Below are 18,249 nucleotides of genomic sequence, written 5' to 3' on the forward strand. Positions count from 1 at the left end.
AGTCTGGACTGTAACACACCCAGGAGCAGGAAAAGAGAGTAGCAAGAACAGCATCAAACCAGGAGGACAGAAGAGGACATCAATTAAAGCAAGTCACACCCCACTTTATTGTCCTCCATCTCTCTTCTGCACATCAGTCCCAAAGAGCCTCACATTTGCCTGCAAGTCTGACCCATTTGTTGCTAAGCTCGTCGACAGGATCATTTCATACAATTGCAGTGGTATTAAACACAACATAACACGTCTCAACATCCACAAATAAGTTTTCAACTAACAGTGAAATACTTAAGAACAGCTAGCTCTACAAAAGTCCTAGGCTATGATCCCACTCCATTTTGGCTCCTGCTTTCTTGTATTAAAAAAAACATTATACAGCTTCCAAGCATGTCTGGAATACAAACCTGAGCAAACACATGCCTTACAATTCACGTCCATCCAACGGGATATCATTTCATATCAAAGACTTCATATCAATCTTCTGCTTAGATCAAAAGACCTCAGTTATTGATTAAAAATGGGGGGAATAGAAATGCAATTTACTTTTCAGCTTTGATGGTGTTTCTGTAAGGATTAGACTTATCTTACTCCTTACTTACTATAAAGTTGGTATAAAACATCTTAGGTATGAAAAGTCTGTTAAATTGGACATTTTCTAATATACTAATATTATTCAATTATCCAGGATGTAAGTATTCAAGTGAAAACGCTATTATTGTGCATGATGCAAATTAAAATGCAAGGTCTTTGCTAATTGCTGAAACTACCAGAGTTTAAAGGATGAACGTATTTTTCTTCCCCAATAGTTCCTAGGGAAAGATCATGAAATTTCAACAACCTGTCAGGGCAAAACTCAGTCCTTTATAAAATATTACAATCAAATAGAGAATTTATTACAACCAAAAAAAAACCTCCTAACTTAACCTTGGTTTTCACTATTTGCTGAATTCCTAACTTTATACAGTCTTCCTGCACAGCATGTAATATGCAGTATAAACTGTGGCATCTATTCACATCGCATTTTTCATCTTCAAAGCATCTTCTGACCAGGAAGTCGTGACACAAGCAAGCAGTTTCCTACTTTACAGGCAAGGAAACTGAGGCATACAAGAAGGCAATGACAGAGACGAGAACATTATTTGGTAGCCAAACAAGCATACTGCCTCTGGAAATCGTGACTCATCTCATTACCTTGCATTAGAGCTAATAATATAATTCTGTACCACGTCCCATATTCTCTGCATTTTAGACTGAAACCTAATACCCGTGAACCACACAATACTCATGTTGAGGGTTTTTGTATTGCCATAACACAGCTAAGTAATGGCCTTAGCTTGCGTAACAGATTTTCTTAGCTCTCATTTTTAAGGAGGCATTAGAATTCACTTGTTGGGTCTTTTCCAACCCAAACAATTCCATGATTCTATGAATTCACATCCTGAACTAAAATATATTTTTAAAAGTTAATTTTACTTAGCTGAAAAACTAGTGACATAGAATTTTTAGATTAACAGATTAACTCAGATTGCAAGTACAGGTGACAGAAATGAGAAATAACTGCTTCCACCCACAGACCTGATACCCACAGTTTTAACCACAAATGAGTCTTCCCTGATAAATATCAAACCCCTTCAAACAAAGAGTTTTAAATGGAAGTCTTGCATCTTACCTAGTGGGAACACTGATGCTGCACCTTCCCAGATGGCCACAAAGAAATCAGCTGCTAAAATAGGTATTTTTGCTGATGATGCAACTTTCTAAATAACAGAAGACAGCCTGCACAACAGCACATTTTCCTGTTCTGATAAACAGAATTCTGAGCTGGTGCATAGTTAGGGCTTGCCATTTAACACCAAGTATACCACAGCAGTAAAGTAACTCCGTGATTCTTTCACGTCAAGTTCCTCAGCACCTGAAAACAGTCCTTCAGTAGGCAACATCCTCACTTAATGTACCTGAAGATTAAGGTAAGTAAAAGATTAAGGTAAGCAAAGATTATAATAGACTTACTAGAAGACAGGCACACGGGATGATTGCTCTCCGCAATCCTTTTCATATCAGCTGTTCAATAAAGCTAGGTTCAACAGAAATGTGGAGTAAAGTTTAATATCTGCCTACGGCCACACCCAAGTGCACGGCGTTAGGTTCTGGCCATCTCACCCACCGCACACACAAATCCGTTTATATTGTCCTGGCTTTTGGCCATAAATATGAGAAGGGAAGTTATGATGCAAGGTAGGTGGAGTACAGTAGGAAGCACCATGGGATTGTTCAGATTATTCCCGGTCTATAGAAAGCACAGCCCTTTTCTCCTTCAATTGTATCACAGGAGAAAACAAGACCGAGCCTTTATTCTCAAAGGCATGGTAGTTTCTGCTTGTATAGATTATTATGTATTTGTATTTTATCTTTGGTAAAAATGCCATGTTCCAGGACTTAAAATACAATGAACATGTACGTATGCTCTCCAAGGGGGAAGAGAGCTGGAAATAGCAAGGAGGAAGCTTTTCCCCCCCTCCCTCTTATCCTTAAAGTAGAGAGAACAGAATGAAAACCATCTGCTTTTGATATACACTAGTTAAACTGGGCAAATGCTATAGCAGAAACGCCACATTATGTCTCTCTACCAGGCAGGTATCTGAATCATCATTAGGGGAATCTGAAAAGCTACAAGAAAACCAGTCCGAGTTCTGGCCAAGCGTTGTTACTGTCTGGATTCAATGGATGCAGGTTTGCAGCCCTCCTAGTTCATGGACAGCAACCTCAAAGACAGAACTCAGTGCTTCAGTTCAGACTCACAAATGAGGAAGATGAGATTACAACCTTCCTGCCAAACCTTACAGAAAACCATCATTATCCTAGTTTAGCCATTCTGATTTTGTGAAATCTGTCAGGTGTAACTCAGGACTGGCAAATACGGGATTCCTAACCTACATTCCTCCTCCTTCAACAGCCCATTATGCACAAGGCCATCGAAAAGAGAGCTTTCCAAACAAAAGACCTTTGCTTGGAACCCAAGTTACATTTTCTGACTTTGTTTTCCTTCAGTCATTCTATTACACAAGACGAGGACAAAAGTCCTCCCATAAGTCAGACACCAGAAAGGTCTGTGCAAATGAAGCTCATTATTTTGGATGAACGCTAAGCACAGGAGCAACACACCCTACGCTCTTTGCTTGAGCTGCCACACATCACTGAAAGCAAGGATGTCTCAAATCGAGAGTGGATTTTAAAGCCACTTATACTTTGGCACTGCGTTATCTATTGTAACATTAGCATTAAGAAAATATTCTAAAAGACACAGGCCGGTTTGTTTGTGTTTTAAGATACATAAACTAAATTGGTTTCAGTAACATATGTAGGAAACCACAGCCTTTTGCTGAGCACCCACATTTGCCAACACATCATGTACAGCTCATTTTGCTCAGACCCAAATCCACACTTGGATTTGTACCAATTTAGTTAAACAACTGCAGGAATTCAGGGTAAACAAACCCTCAATACATTCTTCATATTGTACCACACAGCAACATGTTCACAGATATTTTCCCACCACCATCTGTGAAGTTCCTCTCCTCCACACGATCCCTTCCACCCCAAGTACTCTCCCCCTTTCTCCCCAAATCCTTCCTCGTGGCTCCTTAGAGCCACTACTTTTGCACTGTTGGACACTTCACAAAACCCGCTGCAAGTTGACTAGCAGAAAAGCAAGCCTACACACGGTGCTTGGACTTGTACTGTTGGCGTCCTACTTGAAGCTTTCTCCTCCTCCTGGAGTCAGCAAATAAGAACTGGGGCTTTGGAAGCTTGCCCCTTCAGGCAGACTCTGCCTCATTTTCTGTGTTCGGCACGGAGTTATAAACACTCGGTTACACAAGGACAAAGCAATTATTTTCAGGCAGATAAAAAAAATGATACCACATAATTGGTTACAATTGGTAGTACGCTCTGGAAAAGGATAACAGTCTGACTCTCACACATAACCAAAGGGGTTTACAGTTGTTCCTCGTCCCGTTCTTCACTATCACAACACACGTGGCACCTAAAAGGAGCCTGAAGTCAAGGCAACATCCAAGCATAATGAGCGGGGTTATGAACTCAAGCTTAAGCTTGAATCATCTCAATTTTCTCTACTTGCGTCAGACCCAGAGGCAGCCTTTGTACTAAGAAAAATAATAATAATAAAGGAAAATTACAAAAAATACCCAAAAACCACTAAGCTGCCCTTGCTGCTTTAGAGCTTTGCATCCCCCTCACTGGGGATAAGCGTTACTGTTCTCTTAGCCTCCTAGACAGCTAGAGGCCAATAAAAAGCCATATCAAGTGCTCCCTGTCAGGACACTTGAGAATTACACTTCTCAAAATAGTCCCTTATGATGCATGTATATTCTTAAAATGAAAAAAAGCGTCTAGTGTTTTTCCTGATAATAAAAAAAAAAAGATTTCATACAAGCCAGGACCCTTCACAGAGAAAACCAAAGTTACACCCACGTCAGGGATGAAAGCGCATTTAGCACAACCTACACCTAAGCAAGACAGGCTATCACCATAAACCGGCACCTCTACCACCCCCACCGCACCGCCCACTGCCTAAGACACCAACTTTATACTGGGTTTAAAAATACTAGTTTTCCACTTTTCCAGCCAAGATATAATAATCTCTCCAATAAAAAGACGATCAACATTCACACCAGGAAGCACTCCCTGCCTCAGCCCACCAGAACATGCAAATCAAATCCACATTTATTGCGCAAAAAGTGCCTGACCCACACATCAAGCAAATTTATTACTTTCTAGTTACTGGCAACAGGGGGCTGTGCTCCTGACAGCACCCATGAGGGAGGCAGAGTACTGGAGTACAAAAGAAGGATTTGGGGGGGGGGGCAAGTCAATATCTACCTCAAACTGTTCAAAAAACCCAACAAAAATCCAAAGCCAAACACCCAACAAGAGAACCAAAGCTTTGTGATTTAATAGCAACACAAATCATGTAGCAAGTTAGAAAAAAAAAAAAAAGACGTGTATAACACTGATTTACTCCAGTCCCAGCAACATCCTAGAGCTCAGTGCCAAATGTTTTTTTAAAGTACTACTCCTTACATCGTGTTAGTCACTCAGTCACTCCTCCAGGAAAATAGCTGCCAAAGTCCGTGTCCTACCTCCATGACACAGATCTACGACAAACCAAAACACTCATGACATGCACAGCTAGGTCAGAGGACACACCATTTCTGGCACCCAAAACAATGACATATGTCTAACCACGCAGGTAATTCCAGCGTGGGGACAGTCACAGCACACACTGCCTGAGCTGTTTGGTGACACAAGCTGACCAGCTGGGTACCCTGAAGGACGTTACCACAACGTGACATTCAGGAGCACTGTAGCACAGCGCAGGCTGGTACCTCCTTTATGCTGCAGCCCCGGAACATGCTGTTGAGCCATCTACATTCAGGACAAATGAAAAAAACAACCCCCAAACAGGAATTTCAGACCACATCACAACAGGCTGCGTACTTTACTGCTTTCAAGGTCAGCCCTGGCTTCCTATATAGTTGCCTTCAGGAAGCACAGCCTTCCTGCTATATGAGCTTCTCAGTCTCACCAGGATAAATACATGTTTGTGTTAGTCCAACTTAATCCTCACAGAGAGTGAGAATACTCAAAAGGTGGTGGAGAAATTCCCCTCTATTACCATCTCTCAAGACAACACGGAGGTTAAGGAAAGCATAAGGTATCATCTCACTGCTACAGCTTAGCTGAGCTGAACGGTGAGCTGACGAAGGCAAGCCATGCTCTTCACACACACTCGCCCTGCTACGCCCGATTATGCAGCCACGTGGCAACTCAATTCCACCATATAAGCCTTTTTGTTGCTTTTTGCCTTTAGTGTAGGGAGTATTTCCTCACGTCACCCAACTCCTTACTAAATTCAAGGGGAAGCTACACGTGGCTTCGGGTGGGGATGGAAACCAAAGGAACGAAACCATCTATTTGTGTAGCAGCCTACTATTAAATTAATTAAGTGTAATGTCACACTGTACCTTTGCAGAAGGGTAGGTCTTCCCAATTCACCGCCAGTTCTGGGTGGGAACACACTCTGGTTGCAATGGAAGCGTACCTTGAAGAACAACCTGCGCTCGTCAGACCCAGACCCAGTACACTGAGTGCAAGCAGGCAACCAACATACCCACCAGCAATGCTGAAGACAACCAGCACGAAATGCCTATGCTTGGTGATCATATGTTTGACAACAGCTGAAGTTATTATTCAAGCCATAAAGAAGAGGTTTTGTCCTACCACTTCTGGGCTGCAAACACAGAGGAAGTCATTAGTAACTGTGCAGATACTGAAGAATATTATGCTATAGCGGCACGCGTTCAACTGGCACAGAAGACACATTGAGCTTTTAGCACCAAAACAGATGGTTCTTTTTTGTTATTTTGCAAGTTAAAAGGGACCGGTGGGGCTATTCCAACACTGGGTACTATGGATGGTCAGATGGTCTTAGCCAACCACATTATAACAGGATATGTACAGCAACTACAGCAGAACTGGGAAAGAGCAATCTTGTTCCATCAGTCAGCCCGTTAGCCCACCAAGCACCCTGCTTGATCCAGTCTTTGCTCCTGTAATGTGGAGTTCTACATGCTTTAGCTTTCATCAGGAAACATTCAGCTACTATAACAGAAGCTGCAGAAGAGTGACAGATTGTACAGTTGATCACTGTCTGACAGGTTTTATTTAAGTGCCGCTCACTCCCCAGAGCTCTTTCTAGGCAATACCAGGCTCTACGCAGACACGCCGGCTGAGAAGCAAAAGAAGGGAAAGCAGTTCATCAAAGCGAGGCAGCAGGCGTGCTGGGCGGCTCTGCGTGTTGTCACCAGTAATCTTCACAGACAACCTTGTATGAAATGGTGGTCACTGAGGGGATGTCACGGCTATTTTAAATGAATTAAATGGCATACAGTTTAATCAAATCAACGTTTATATTACGCCAGGCTCCTCAACAGGCTTCTTTTGCCCCAAGAACTCCAGAAACTGTCCCTCTCAGCCTATTACTATTTGGCCACTCATTCAACTTCCCTGGAGGCAGCAGAAAACCTTTTCTCTAACCCAACCTCACTAAATGCTATTTGCAAGAAAAGCAATCTAAACAATGTTTTTGTGCAACACTGGGAAACCACACTGCAGAAAGGCCTCACATGGGCCAGACCTCTATGTACAATAGCACGGGAATAACGATGCAGAGGCAAGAAGCACACAGTGCCCTTTCCACAGCTTCCCCACACAAACCTTTACTTGCAGTAATGTGTTCTCAAAAGGCTGGAAGACACAGCATGGCTATCACTGATAAAGTGGCTACAGGGCTGCATGACAAGCAGGCAATGCTCTTCAGAAACACAGCTCGTACATGACTCATGGCAGAGTCACTTCATCGTTTGTGGTATTTCACAAGATAGCTTTGTGGCATTCTCCAAGGAAGTCTGGAGTATTTCACCTGGTCCCTACACACCCTGCCTTTCACGCCTCAGCGATACCCTCCCTCCTTCTCTCCCTTTTTTGCAGCCAGAAATCAGTCACATTCCCTGCTATGTCAGCTTTTCCTGAACACTTCATTATGCTGAGAGACACGCATAGTCTTACTGCAGCTGAGATCAGAGAACCTCTAACAAATACTGGGAATCCCATCCTCTAGAGGGTCTTCCCCGCCCCGGGATGCCCAATGATGGCAAGAATGGGTTTCGCTTTCCTGGAGAAGTCAAGGCAGAAGCCATCAATCACTGCTCTGCATGGCCCAGATACTGATCTGGGTGAGATTCTGCATTCAGGGCAGCATATGCTTCCGTAGGATCGAGAGCTGGGTGGAAAAAAAAGTGTTCGCGTACACTTTAAAAGAAGAAAAAAGTGCAACAGACAAGCCACCACTCTCAGGCAGCAAGGAAATTGCCACCAAGTTATAACTGTGCACAGGTATGACAGAAACAGCTGAATAAGAGCCCTGACTACAAGGAGTAAGGGCCTTACAGCACATTTCTGTGTAATTTGCTAGTCCAGCCAATTTGCACAACTTCAACACTGTCCAGCAAAACTAAGGAACAGGGGGGCGAAAACCCTGTGAGCCTTGTGGCTACTGAAACCCAAGAAGGGGACAGTCACCTTGCAGAAGGCCAAGCCTCCACACCTTAAGAATGCAAAAGGGATACTCTATACCAGTGCTTACGTGAAGTCTTCCAGCTCCTTATTCCCACACTGCAAGGTTATGACATGTACACGGACCCAGGGCTGCTGCTCCACTGGAGTACCAGAGCACATGGACAGTTTGGTGCAGCAGCATAGAGCTCAAATGGGATAACAATGACAGCATTAAAAAAGAACCCGCTGAAGAAGATTAAGAAAATATGGATTTCTCTCTTTTAAGTGACCAAAGGCAACTGAAGGCAACCAAAATACATGATTCCAGAGACTCTTCCTTAGTTTTCAATATAAAGAAACAATGGGATTTAACATTCTATTGCAATACAGGAAAACCAGTAATCTAGGCTTAGAACTAAATTGCTCCTTAAGCAGTTAAGCCTCCCAAAATAAAAGCATCAAAAGACAAGGAAAATTTCCCAATTTATTCAACAAAACCCAAACCCCACATGCTGCTTCTTATATCCAAGATATGCCTTAAACAGTGAAATGGGAGCACTGACTTTACACACATGTAAAGCATTTATGAACCAGCACCTCTTTCTGCTGAGCCTCCTTCTGGCTCGAGGGGACTGTTCCCAAGCCAGGAATAGACTGAGCTACCATCAAGAGTCTCTCCCCATTCACCATTAACCCTACAGAAGCAGAGGTGCAGGCGATGTAATTACTTCAAGCAAGATCATTTAATACTTACATTGGATACAACAGACTTGTATTCCAGTTGCACCACAATGTACCAGTTGGTTTGACTCTACAGGTCTCCTAAATCCCAGGCTGAACTCACTGCATGACCTTTACCAAGTGGCTTAACCTCCCTGCAGCTTCCTTCCGCTCACTTTATTAAATGCTCTGATCCATAGCTGGTAGTATTTTACCGACCAGATGTTTCATATTGAATAACTCAACATCATCAGAAGCTTACAAGTTGGCCACGTGGATGTGTCCATGTTTTTACTTGAGTTTGGGTACTACAACAATAACCCAGATACACTGCAGATAAGTTTTCCCAAATCAATTCCATAGTCAAAGAGAGCCATGGAGAGTAAGGGATAGCTGCAGCACATGTTTGATTTTTAAAATGTATATGCATTACTTTGCAAAAGGATGATATAAAGATGCAAGAGTAGGATTTAAAAAAAAAAGCAACAGGAAAAAGGCAAGAAGTGTTCTCTTAATCCTCCTTTTTAAAAAAGATGCCAATAAAAGCTAGGGCACCGGCACACAACCATCTATCGCCAGAGCCTAGCACATTAAGACCTGGAAGCATCACTGTAGCATAGAAGAATGTGGTACAGAAACAACGTTACTATGTCAGTAATAAAATTATTGGTATTCGTGCCACAGCTGAATATCAAAAGGCTCATCCTTTAGACACAACCGGGTTCAACACCCACGTAATGCCATTGCTCTGGTAAAACAACTGGTGAGGACACATGCATGACTAACTCTAAACACCGATTCAGAACATTAATGATTAACAGAAAGCAAATAGCAAAAGCAAGTGGCAGGCTGGTTTCTGCCTTCTAACATGTGCAGCATCATGATAGAATCAAGAATGCTGTCCTGGCCCTGATTCGCTCACCATTCACTCTCGATGAACTTTTATCCCAAACTACAGCAATAGTTACCCAACACTGTTTTAAACAAGGCTTCAGGTCTTTCACGTTCCACAGAAAGGCCTGAAACCTCTAAAAGAGTTAAGCAACAGTGACTAAGATAATTAAGTATACTTCACATGATGTCCAGGATTTCTAGTGACCTTTATACACAGTATCATCCAACTGTTTGAGTACTGAAGATCAAAAAGACTTTGCCTGACTCACAAGTGACTAAGCTGAGAAAAACCAGGCCTGAAGATAATAAAACTAAGAGCACAGGGAAGAGTTTTTATCTGCTCATTACCTCGGGAATAGGAGCACCTTCCAGTTTCCAGAGCATTAAGTAAGTTTTTACACTTCACAGGAAGTCGAAAGCCCACAGAATGAAAGGATCTGAGGATTCCTTTGTTATCAGTGGGCACACGAAAAGGGAAGCACAAGTCCTCCTCCCGCTGTGCCACCAAGCCATGGGAGGTGGCTTCAGTTGGCCTCCTCGGGGTTATCCAGCTCCTTCTTCAGAGGGGCTGTACAGCAGCCAGGCACAACTCTGCCCGTAATTAAACAAGCTCAATAACACGCACAGTGGGAGAGAAAGGAGAGTCCCCGAGGCAGACTGCTAACAAGGACAGAGGCTAGACAAATGGAGCGCTTTCAAGACAGTTTCTTAATCAATAATTTGAAAGGAATACTAGGCACATTGCTGTTCTGCTAGTTTATTCCGCTGAAATAACCTTTATACCTTCCTCTTTTAAAAGTCCAACTGACTTGCATGTAAATGAATCCCACAAAGCAGACCTGCTCACTAACAAAGTGGAAATCCCATCTGGCAACAGTAGGAATAAAAAAAAAAAAAAAAAAAAAAGAAAGAAAGAAAAAAAAATCCTGTGACTTATCCACCCCTCCCAAACTTCATCACTGCACACTAGCTCTTGAAACAGTAAACCCAAGAGCCCCACGAGGCACTCACACCCTGAACTGTTGAATAGATCAGAAGCAGCATAATTAGCTATTACCAGGGCCTCTGCAGCTTGATCTGGTATGAATTTGTAATATTGCCCTTCCCCCCACGTCTGATAAAAGCCACACAAAGAAATAAATGTATTTAACATACTGCAGCGTAATATAACACCGATTGCAGATGTAGGGTTTAAGGTATTAAAAAAGTAATCTGAGAAATTAAATGCATTTAAAACTATTTCTGGAACAATTCATTTTTCACAGGACGGGGGAAGAAAAAAAAAAGAGATCTTGTAAGAACATGAAAGAGAAAAAGAAAAAAAAAAAGGAGTATTCTGGGAACCTCAAGGCAATATTTCCAGTTGTGCACAGGGACGGGTCACAGCCTATAAGAGAAGTATAAGAGGCTGGAGAAGTTTAGAGGTAAGAAAGCTCAGCAAAGCAATAACCTAAGCTTGATTCAGAATTCTAGACAATATACTTTAAACACTGAATACCACATTAAAATGTCAATACAATCACAATATTAAAACTTTCAAATGATTAACATTAAATGGAAATTTTTAAAAACCCACACAATAGATATAAATACTTTGGTCAGGTGAAGATCTGAGGCATGTGCTCTGATGAGCTCACAGTCTAAAGTCCCATTCATGCACTGAAACCCACGCAGGCAGACAAGAAAAACAGTGTTAATGACTGATAAACCTGACGGGAGCTTAAATAATTAAGAGACAACAGGAAATGGGGCTGAGGTCCTACAGATCATTTATTGGTATCGTAACGAATTGTTAAACTCTACTGGGGGTCGGTTTGTTTATAAACTTATAGCTGCTCATCTTACAAAGCGCAAGAGATTAATTTCTGTTAAAAATTTCTTCAGTTAAGCTGCAAGAAGAAAATTGTCCAAGGTGGGCTACTACTATGCTCTTTCAGCAACTTAGAATCCATATGGCAATTCCAATTAACTCTCTAATGGAAAAAGCAAAACAACTTTAATTGTAGGGGCTTTCAAAGGTTAAAAATACATTAATACATCCACAAAGTAGCAAGCATTCTACAATGAAAACACGTACTCCAAGTCCAGCGCTCACTGGACATCACAGCTTTGAGAGCAAGGCACTCAACAGACTTTAGAAGAAAAGCCCAACTCCTCATGGTATCAAAGCTGCGGCGTTACACTAGAAGTGTAGTTTAACTTGAGTAGAAAGGAACACGTGGTTATCAGGAAATTTCAGTTTCAGAAATTTAAGTAATTTCTGATGACAGAAGGCACAACGGACTTCAGAATTTAAGCACTCTCCGGTTTGCCAAGCTAGTCCCTAACAATATCCCCATCCGTCTGGATCCATCCTGATTTCAAGGAGGCTCCCAATAACCAATGCACTTAAGACAAATCGCAAAATTGAGCCTTATCTAGATCAAGGGGTTGTGATCCAAAAACTTCTCCGGGCGTTAAAGGGTAGCTCAATCTGTGTTACCTCCTACTATCGGCGAAAAAACATCTATCCAGTATGTATAATGACGCAAATTATTTCCTGATACATGCTCATCTTTAGGGTAATAATGTAAAATAAGGGAGAGAGACCAATTATGCTGCAGAAAAACATGCTATTTTAGAAAGTGTTTCCAGCTCCTTTTCACTACTTAACAGTACCAGTCACACTCCCACAAACCTTCACAGATGAAAGGTGAGACGACTTCACAGGGCTTGCCAGCATTAACCCTGTTATTACCTTCATCAGTACAGCTACACACAAATTACTCCACACTACACTCTTATGCAGCCTTCTAATCACATGGTCTTGACATATGGTTACAGCAGCAGTTTAACTCCTATCTGTCATCACCGCAAGGAAAACATTCCCATTTCAGGGTAGTCTCCCAAGAGTAGTAGTGCTGCTGCAGCATTTTCCAAGCTTTTCACTGGCAGCTACTCAGAGGTGAATTCCTGGCTGGGCTCATGCTTGCTGTGTTCCCCACCTAGGGTCACAAGCACTCCTGTGTTGTTCAATCCCTTGGACCATGCTACCTTCTGGAGCACAGGAGAGATGGGCCTGAAGCAGAATTAAAATCTTACACAGACCATTTTATTTGGAGGATGGGGAAAGAGACATCCTAAGAAACCTTAAGCAAGAAACATTTTGCAGATGGTTTAGGGCCAGCCTACTACTTGTCATTCAAACAATGCAGATGCTCAAGTCCATGAACGCCTCATTACTGCATAAATAAGAGCCCTCAGATGTCCTGCTCCCTCCTGTCTTCACACCTTCCTTCTCTTCCCATCCCAAACTCTTTCAATCTTTTTATAAAAAATTAGATTTTTTTTTTATAACTAGAAGACAATGAGGATACCTATAGCAATACTTACAAACAAAACAAAAAAAAAACAAAACAAAAAAAGGATTACTTTTGGCACTGTGTTTTCCGCACTTTTATATTCACATTCATGTAGGTATATTTACTATAAAATGTTTTCAAACTGGCAAGTGGCTGCTTATGTGTCCTACAGCCTATGGACCAGAGCACTTCTGTAACACCTTTTTGCACTGTTGGGAACCTCATCCCTCTAAGAATATACCAAAACTAGGGGGGTTGTTTCAGTTTGGTTTTCTTAAACCTGAATTAAAATTCTAATAGTCAATAGTATTTACATTTTTAATTCCTTTAACCACATTCAACCTTCACAGATCTTCTCTTATTCACAGTAAAAACAGTGTGAAAAGGCTGCACCACCCCTTTATTTAGGGGTTAAAAACCAGGCTCACTAATAAGTTATCAGACAAAGAAAAGTCTGAGCTACCAGGGCAATGCAGGCTCTGGAACTTGTCACCTGCAAACGCTGACAGGATAATGATGGGATAAGACTGCTCCTGCTTGTTTTCTCCTTTATTTGAACTCAGCAACAAGGCACTGGCCAGCAATAGCATCTCTTGGAGGTTTTGCTGTTACACGACGGTGCTTACCTAAGCTTGGTTTTGACATAGGTTGAATTAACACCTTCTTATATTTACTGCTTGTTTTTCTAAGTTTTCACAGGTAGACAACAGTTGCACAACATTTTGGCTCTTTAATCTGTAGTCAGGCTCGTAATCTGTTTGTTCCTCCCTCATTAGTTACAGCAACAGTCACTCAGCCTTCTCCAGGATCAAATTATTGCTTGTTATTTCCTCCTAATTGGAGAGGAAGAACCTCACACCGACAACAAAACCAGCATCCCTGAAGCACCCACGTCCTCCCAGAACCACCTTCCAGTGCAGTTCCTTCCTCGCGTCCTTCAGACGGCTCCTGGAAGAGGGAAACTGGAAATCACCTGCAGCTGAGAGGGCTGCCTGTGCCTGCCAAGCTCCTGGGGCCGGAGCGCTCGGGGGGGGGGGGGGGGGGGGGGGTGGGGGGGCGCAGATAACGTTTTTAAAGCACCCTCAGCTGGGACTAAACAGGTATTAAACTTGCTGGGATTTTCCGTACATACTCCAGCCTCTCGGAACAAGAGCTTATGGATTTCACGGAGCATGCCAGCTGGTAAAATCTGGTATTCAAAGGCAGGGGTACTTTTTTTTTTTTTTTAAGGGAAGCTAAATACTTTATATGTCACCCCCTTGGTGTATTTGGGGCTGAAAACTGAGCAAAGCTGCCGTGCTATGTTTTCGCCCAACTTCAGCTGACAAAAACACCGTACTTTTAAAATTCCTGTTAAAACTCTGGTAGGAGGTGGCCTTCCCCGTCCCTCCCGCGAGCGTTAGGGCAGAGGGACCCCGCAGAGCGGGCACGCCGACCCCCAGCCGTAAACAACATGGACACCATCTTCCTCCTGCAACCCGGGCGCTGGGAAACAAACACACACACACACACCCGCAGCAGCACGGCTCCAGCCAACTTCAAGAACTTCATATTATTAAAAAAAAATAATAATTTTTTTTTTTTAAATAAAAGCAGGGGTCGGAGGAGTGCCTGTTTGCCCCGCGGGGAGCGGGGCAGCCTCAGACCCCCCCCGGAGCGGGGCGGAGGGGAACGTCGTCGTCCCCCCCCAGCTGGCCCACCCCAGCCCCGCCGTGCTGCCGCAGCGCCCCCCCGCCCCGGCTCTGCTCCAGCGGGCCCGTCTAACAAGTTGATCCTGGTGTGAAAGAGGAAGAAAAGGAAAAGCTAGAGGAGAAGGAGGGAAGGAAAAAAAAAAAAAAAAAAAAAGGCCGGGAGGGGGAGGGTCGCCCCTGCGCGGCCGCGGAGCCCGCAGGGGGAGGGTCGCCCCCCCGCCCCCCTCCACGTCCGCAGAATCCATTTTCCCTCCCGCTGCCCCGCTCCAACTTTCCGCGCCCCGGGGGCGGCCCCCGGGTGCCGCCCGCCGCCGAACCGAGCCCCCGCGGCCCTGCCCGCCCAGGACTCACCGGCATCATCTTGGAGCCGAACCGCATGGGGGCGGCCGGTGCCAGCCCCGCCGCCCGGAGCGGGAGACCGGCGGCCCGGGAGGCGGAGGGCCTGCGCTGCCGCCGGGACGCGCGGGGAGACCTGTTGCAGGAGGCGCCCGGCCCCGCCGCCCGTCCTCCGCTTTGTTCCCGCCGGGCGCTGCTCTCCCGCCGCTGCCGTCACCCCCCGCTCCGCTCCGAAACTAACCCCGGCCCGGCGAGGAGGAGCCGCCGCGCCCCGCCCGCCGCCCACCCCCGGGAGGGGCCGGCCCGCCTCCTGCCCCGCGGGGGCTGCCCCGGCCCTCCGGGGGCCCCGCTCCCGCGGCCGGGGCCACCCCTCCCGGGGGGGCGATGCGAGATACACGTGTGCCCCCACGGGTCAGCCCCGCGCTCCTCCGAAACAGCCCGGCCCCCACGCAGTCCCGGTCCCCCCCGGGGGACTTCCCTGGGCCGGCGGCGGCTGGCCAAGGACGCGCTGCCACGCCGCTGCCTCCCCCGCCGGCTCGGCCAGTCCTGCCTGCCCCCGGCGGGTGGTCCCACCGATAACCCCTATGTGCTCTGCGAGGCCTCCAGGTGCCGTTTACTTTGCTTTTTTTTGCTGGGTTTAGTTGCCCCTGGCAGCTGAACTGCAGCGGGCAGCTCACACCTCGCACCAGTGAGATGCCAAAACAAAGTCGCAGGCACCCATATTAAGGTTGGACCGTCCGAAAAACAACCCGATCTTTTACATCCGCCTAAGAGAGGGGGAAAAAAAAAAAAGTTTTCCATTGCCTGGACGGGTGTGCAGGACACCCATTTCAAGCCCAGGTACTTTGCTAGCAGCACTGCAAAAAAAGCATGCTACATCAGCACCGTTACAGGGCGCTGCAGGAAAACCAGCTCCATCTGTTTTTTTACTCGTATTAAAATCTTTGCAGTAATTAAAAAGGATAAAAGGGAAGGGGATTATAAATTCCCAGATGAAGGGATAACAAAACTCGGGCTTAGTTTGTATATAAACAGCGCGTTTTCTAAAGCAGTAACTTCGAACAGCGTTGATAAAACCCCGGGAACTCCTGTGCAATAACCGAGCGTTAACACAACACCGTGCAGCTGGGGGGGGCGCGCTAAAAAAAGATCGAAAAGCTATTTTTGTACTTGTTCGAGCACAGCAAAGAAAATATAGACACGCTTTTTTTTTTTTTATCGCTACAGAGCTTTGAAATACAGCAATGTTTTAAAAACGTCCCAGAAGTGTCTCGCATCTGCTTTAAACCTGCTGTACGAAGCCTGCCCGCCCCCGGCTCACACTACGAAGCGCTCCCGGAGGAGCCACCCGCCGAGGAGGCGGGGGCCGGGCGCGAGGGTCCAGGCCGGCCATTTCCCCGCGGCTGTGAGCAGCTTTAACACACACACACCCCACCACCCCGTACGTTTTCCTCCCAGGCGAGGCGGCGGCGCTAAGCCCCGGGGCGCCTGCAGCTGCCCTCCCGCCGTGCGGGGCCCTGCGCCGCCAGGAGCCGCCCCCTTGCCCCGGCCGGGCCCCGCCCCGCCGCCAGAGCCAACCAATGAGAAGGCGCCGCCGGAGCCATGACATCACCTCCCCCGGCGCCTATTGGCTACATCGCAGAAACAGCCCGCCGTCTCCCGGCAACGCCTGGCGTCACGGCCCCGCCCCACCGCCCTCGGCGCCCCCCGGTCCCGGTCCCGGCCCCAGCCCGCCCCTCCGGGCCGCCGGCGGTTTGTCCTCTCCCCTGGTGTTTGATTTAAGGAACTGGAAACCCCGGCCCTAAGCGGCGGGCAGAGCCCGGCATCGCCGCTCCCGCACTCCCTACACGTTACCGGTAGCGCACCCGCTGTAGATATCGGCATTCCCACGGCCCCCACCCACGTGCGGCCCCGGTTCTCCCTCCCCACACCGGCCAAGCCACCCACAGAAGGTTCACGATCCCAGTTTTTATTTGGTAGGGTTGGTGGTGGTTTGCTTTTTTTAACTCAAAACTTTGAATTCATTTTACAAGATCAAAATGTTACAAGCCAAAGCTCCATAGCAATGGAGAACTCAACATTCTTCTGCAAATCTCTGCTTAATATTTAGGGGCACCTAGCTGGTAAGGGATAAAATGAGGGGTATGATCTTCTAATGCATTCCCCAAATACAGTCAGAAATTACTTCTAATATTTCTAAAAATATTAACAAATAAACAACAAAAAATTTAGAACCCACAAATTTTAAGTCTGAAAAAAATGGAAATGGTTAGAGAAAAATCAACTAGAAAAGAGGTTTCAGGTGTGTGTCTGTGTGTGGCAGCTCTGCTCTGCCAGCACGTGCCTCTCACAGGTCAACCCACAGAACCCTCTCTTGGCACAACTTCTAATTTTACCATCTTCCACACAAAACTACAACCCCATTCCTGCTAAGGAAATGAAGCTTCAAGGGGTGCACCTATTTTTTTCCAGTTTTTATCCAGGCTCTGTGACTCATACGCTGCGGTGGTAGCTCTCGGTGCCATCTGGCCACGCACGGTAGATCACAGCCCCCCTCCAAGAAGAGGGGACAACATTCGCCAGATTTGCAGGTGAAGCGGGGGTCAGAACCGCTCGTACCTGTGTGCACCCCAGCGCACTGCGTACCTTCCCTACAGCACGCCACATTTCTGCCTCTTCCAGCAATTCAGACAAGATTGCACCAAATAAGCATGACATGCATTTCCCACAATGGGTTATTAATTTTTTGGACTGATTTTTTTTGTTTCATGAGCAGGGAGTAGATGGTTCCCCCCATGGGGACTAAAGGTTCAATCTCCAGAACGCCAACAGTTGGAGGGTAACAGACTCATGCCAGGAGAACTGGCAAGGCACAACAGTTCTGGTCCTGCATATACAAAGCTCTACCAAAAAGGAAGAGAAGACAAGATCTGCGGGGTCTGGAGCCAACAGCACAGACCACTGAAGCTCCGCACCTCCTCCCTGGTTGCCATACTCTTGGCGGACTGTCTGGAACATGCTGCAGTTGACTAAGACTACACGCAGTTCCCTAGAAGCAGTCACAGCAAGGGTCCAGGGGAAGTGAGTACTCACAGAATTGCTTGAAAAGTGTCCCAAGGAAAAGGAAAAAAACC

General features: G+C 45.7%; 1 protein-coding gene across 3 annotated transcripts in view; it reads right to left on the minus strand.

Annotated features, from left to right (window-relative positions):
- The window catches only part of TP53BP2 (tumor protein p53 binding protein 2), a 55,401-nt gene that overhangs the window by 33,585 nt on the left and 3,567 nt on the right, over positions 1–18,249 (minus strand). Inside the window, exon 1 of one of the 3 annotated variants that reach the window (XM_037405196.1) lies at positions 15,131–15,342. The exons of 1 other annotated variant lie outside the window; for it this stretch is intronic. In XM_037405196.1, coding sequence (XP_037261093.1) covers positions 15,131–15,157 — 27 coding nt within the window. In that variant the 5' untranslated portion in view covers positions 15,158–15,342. Of the gene's footprint in view, positions 1–2,007; positions 2,125–15,130; positions 15,343–18,249 lie in introns of those variants that run through there. One more of the 3 variants, XM_037405198.1, reaches the window with a different exon arrangement.

This window comes from Falco rusticolus, chromosome 12 (genome assembly GCF_015220075.1).
Source record: "Falco rusticolus isolate bFalRus1 chromosome 12, bFalRus1.pri, whole genome shotgun sequence".
Lineage (NCBI taxonomy): Eukaryota > Metazoa > Chordata > Aves > Falconiformes > Falconidae > Falco > Falco rusticolus.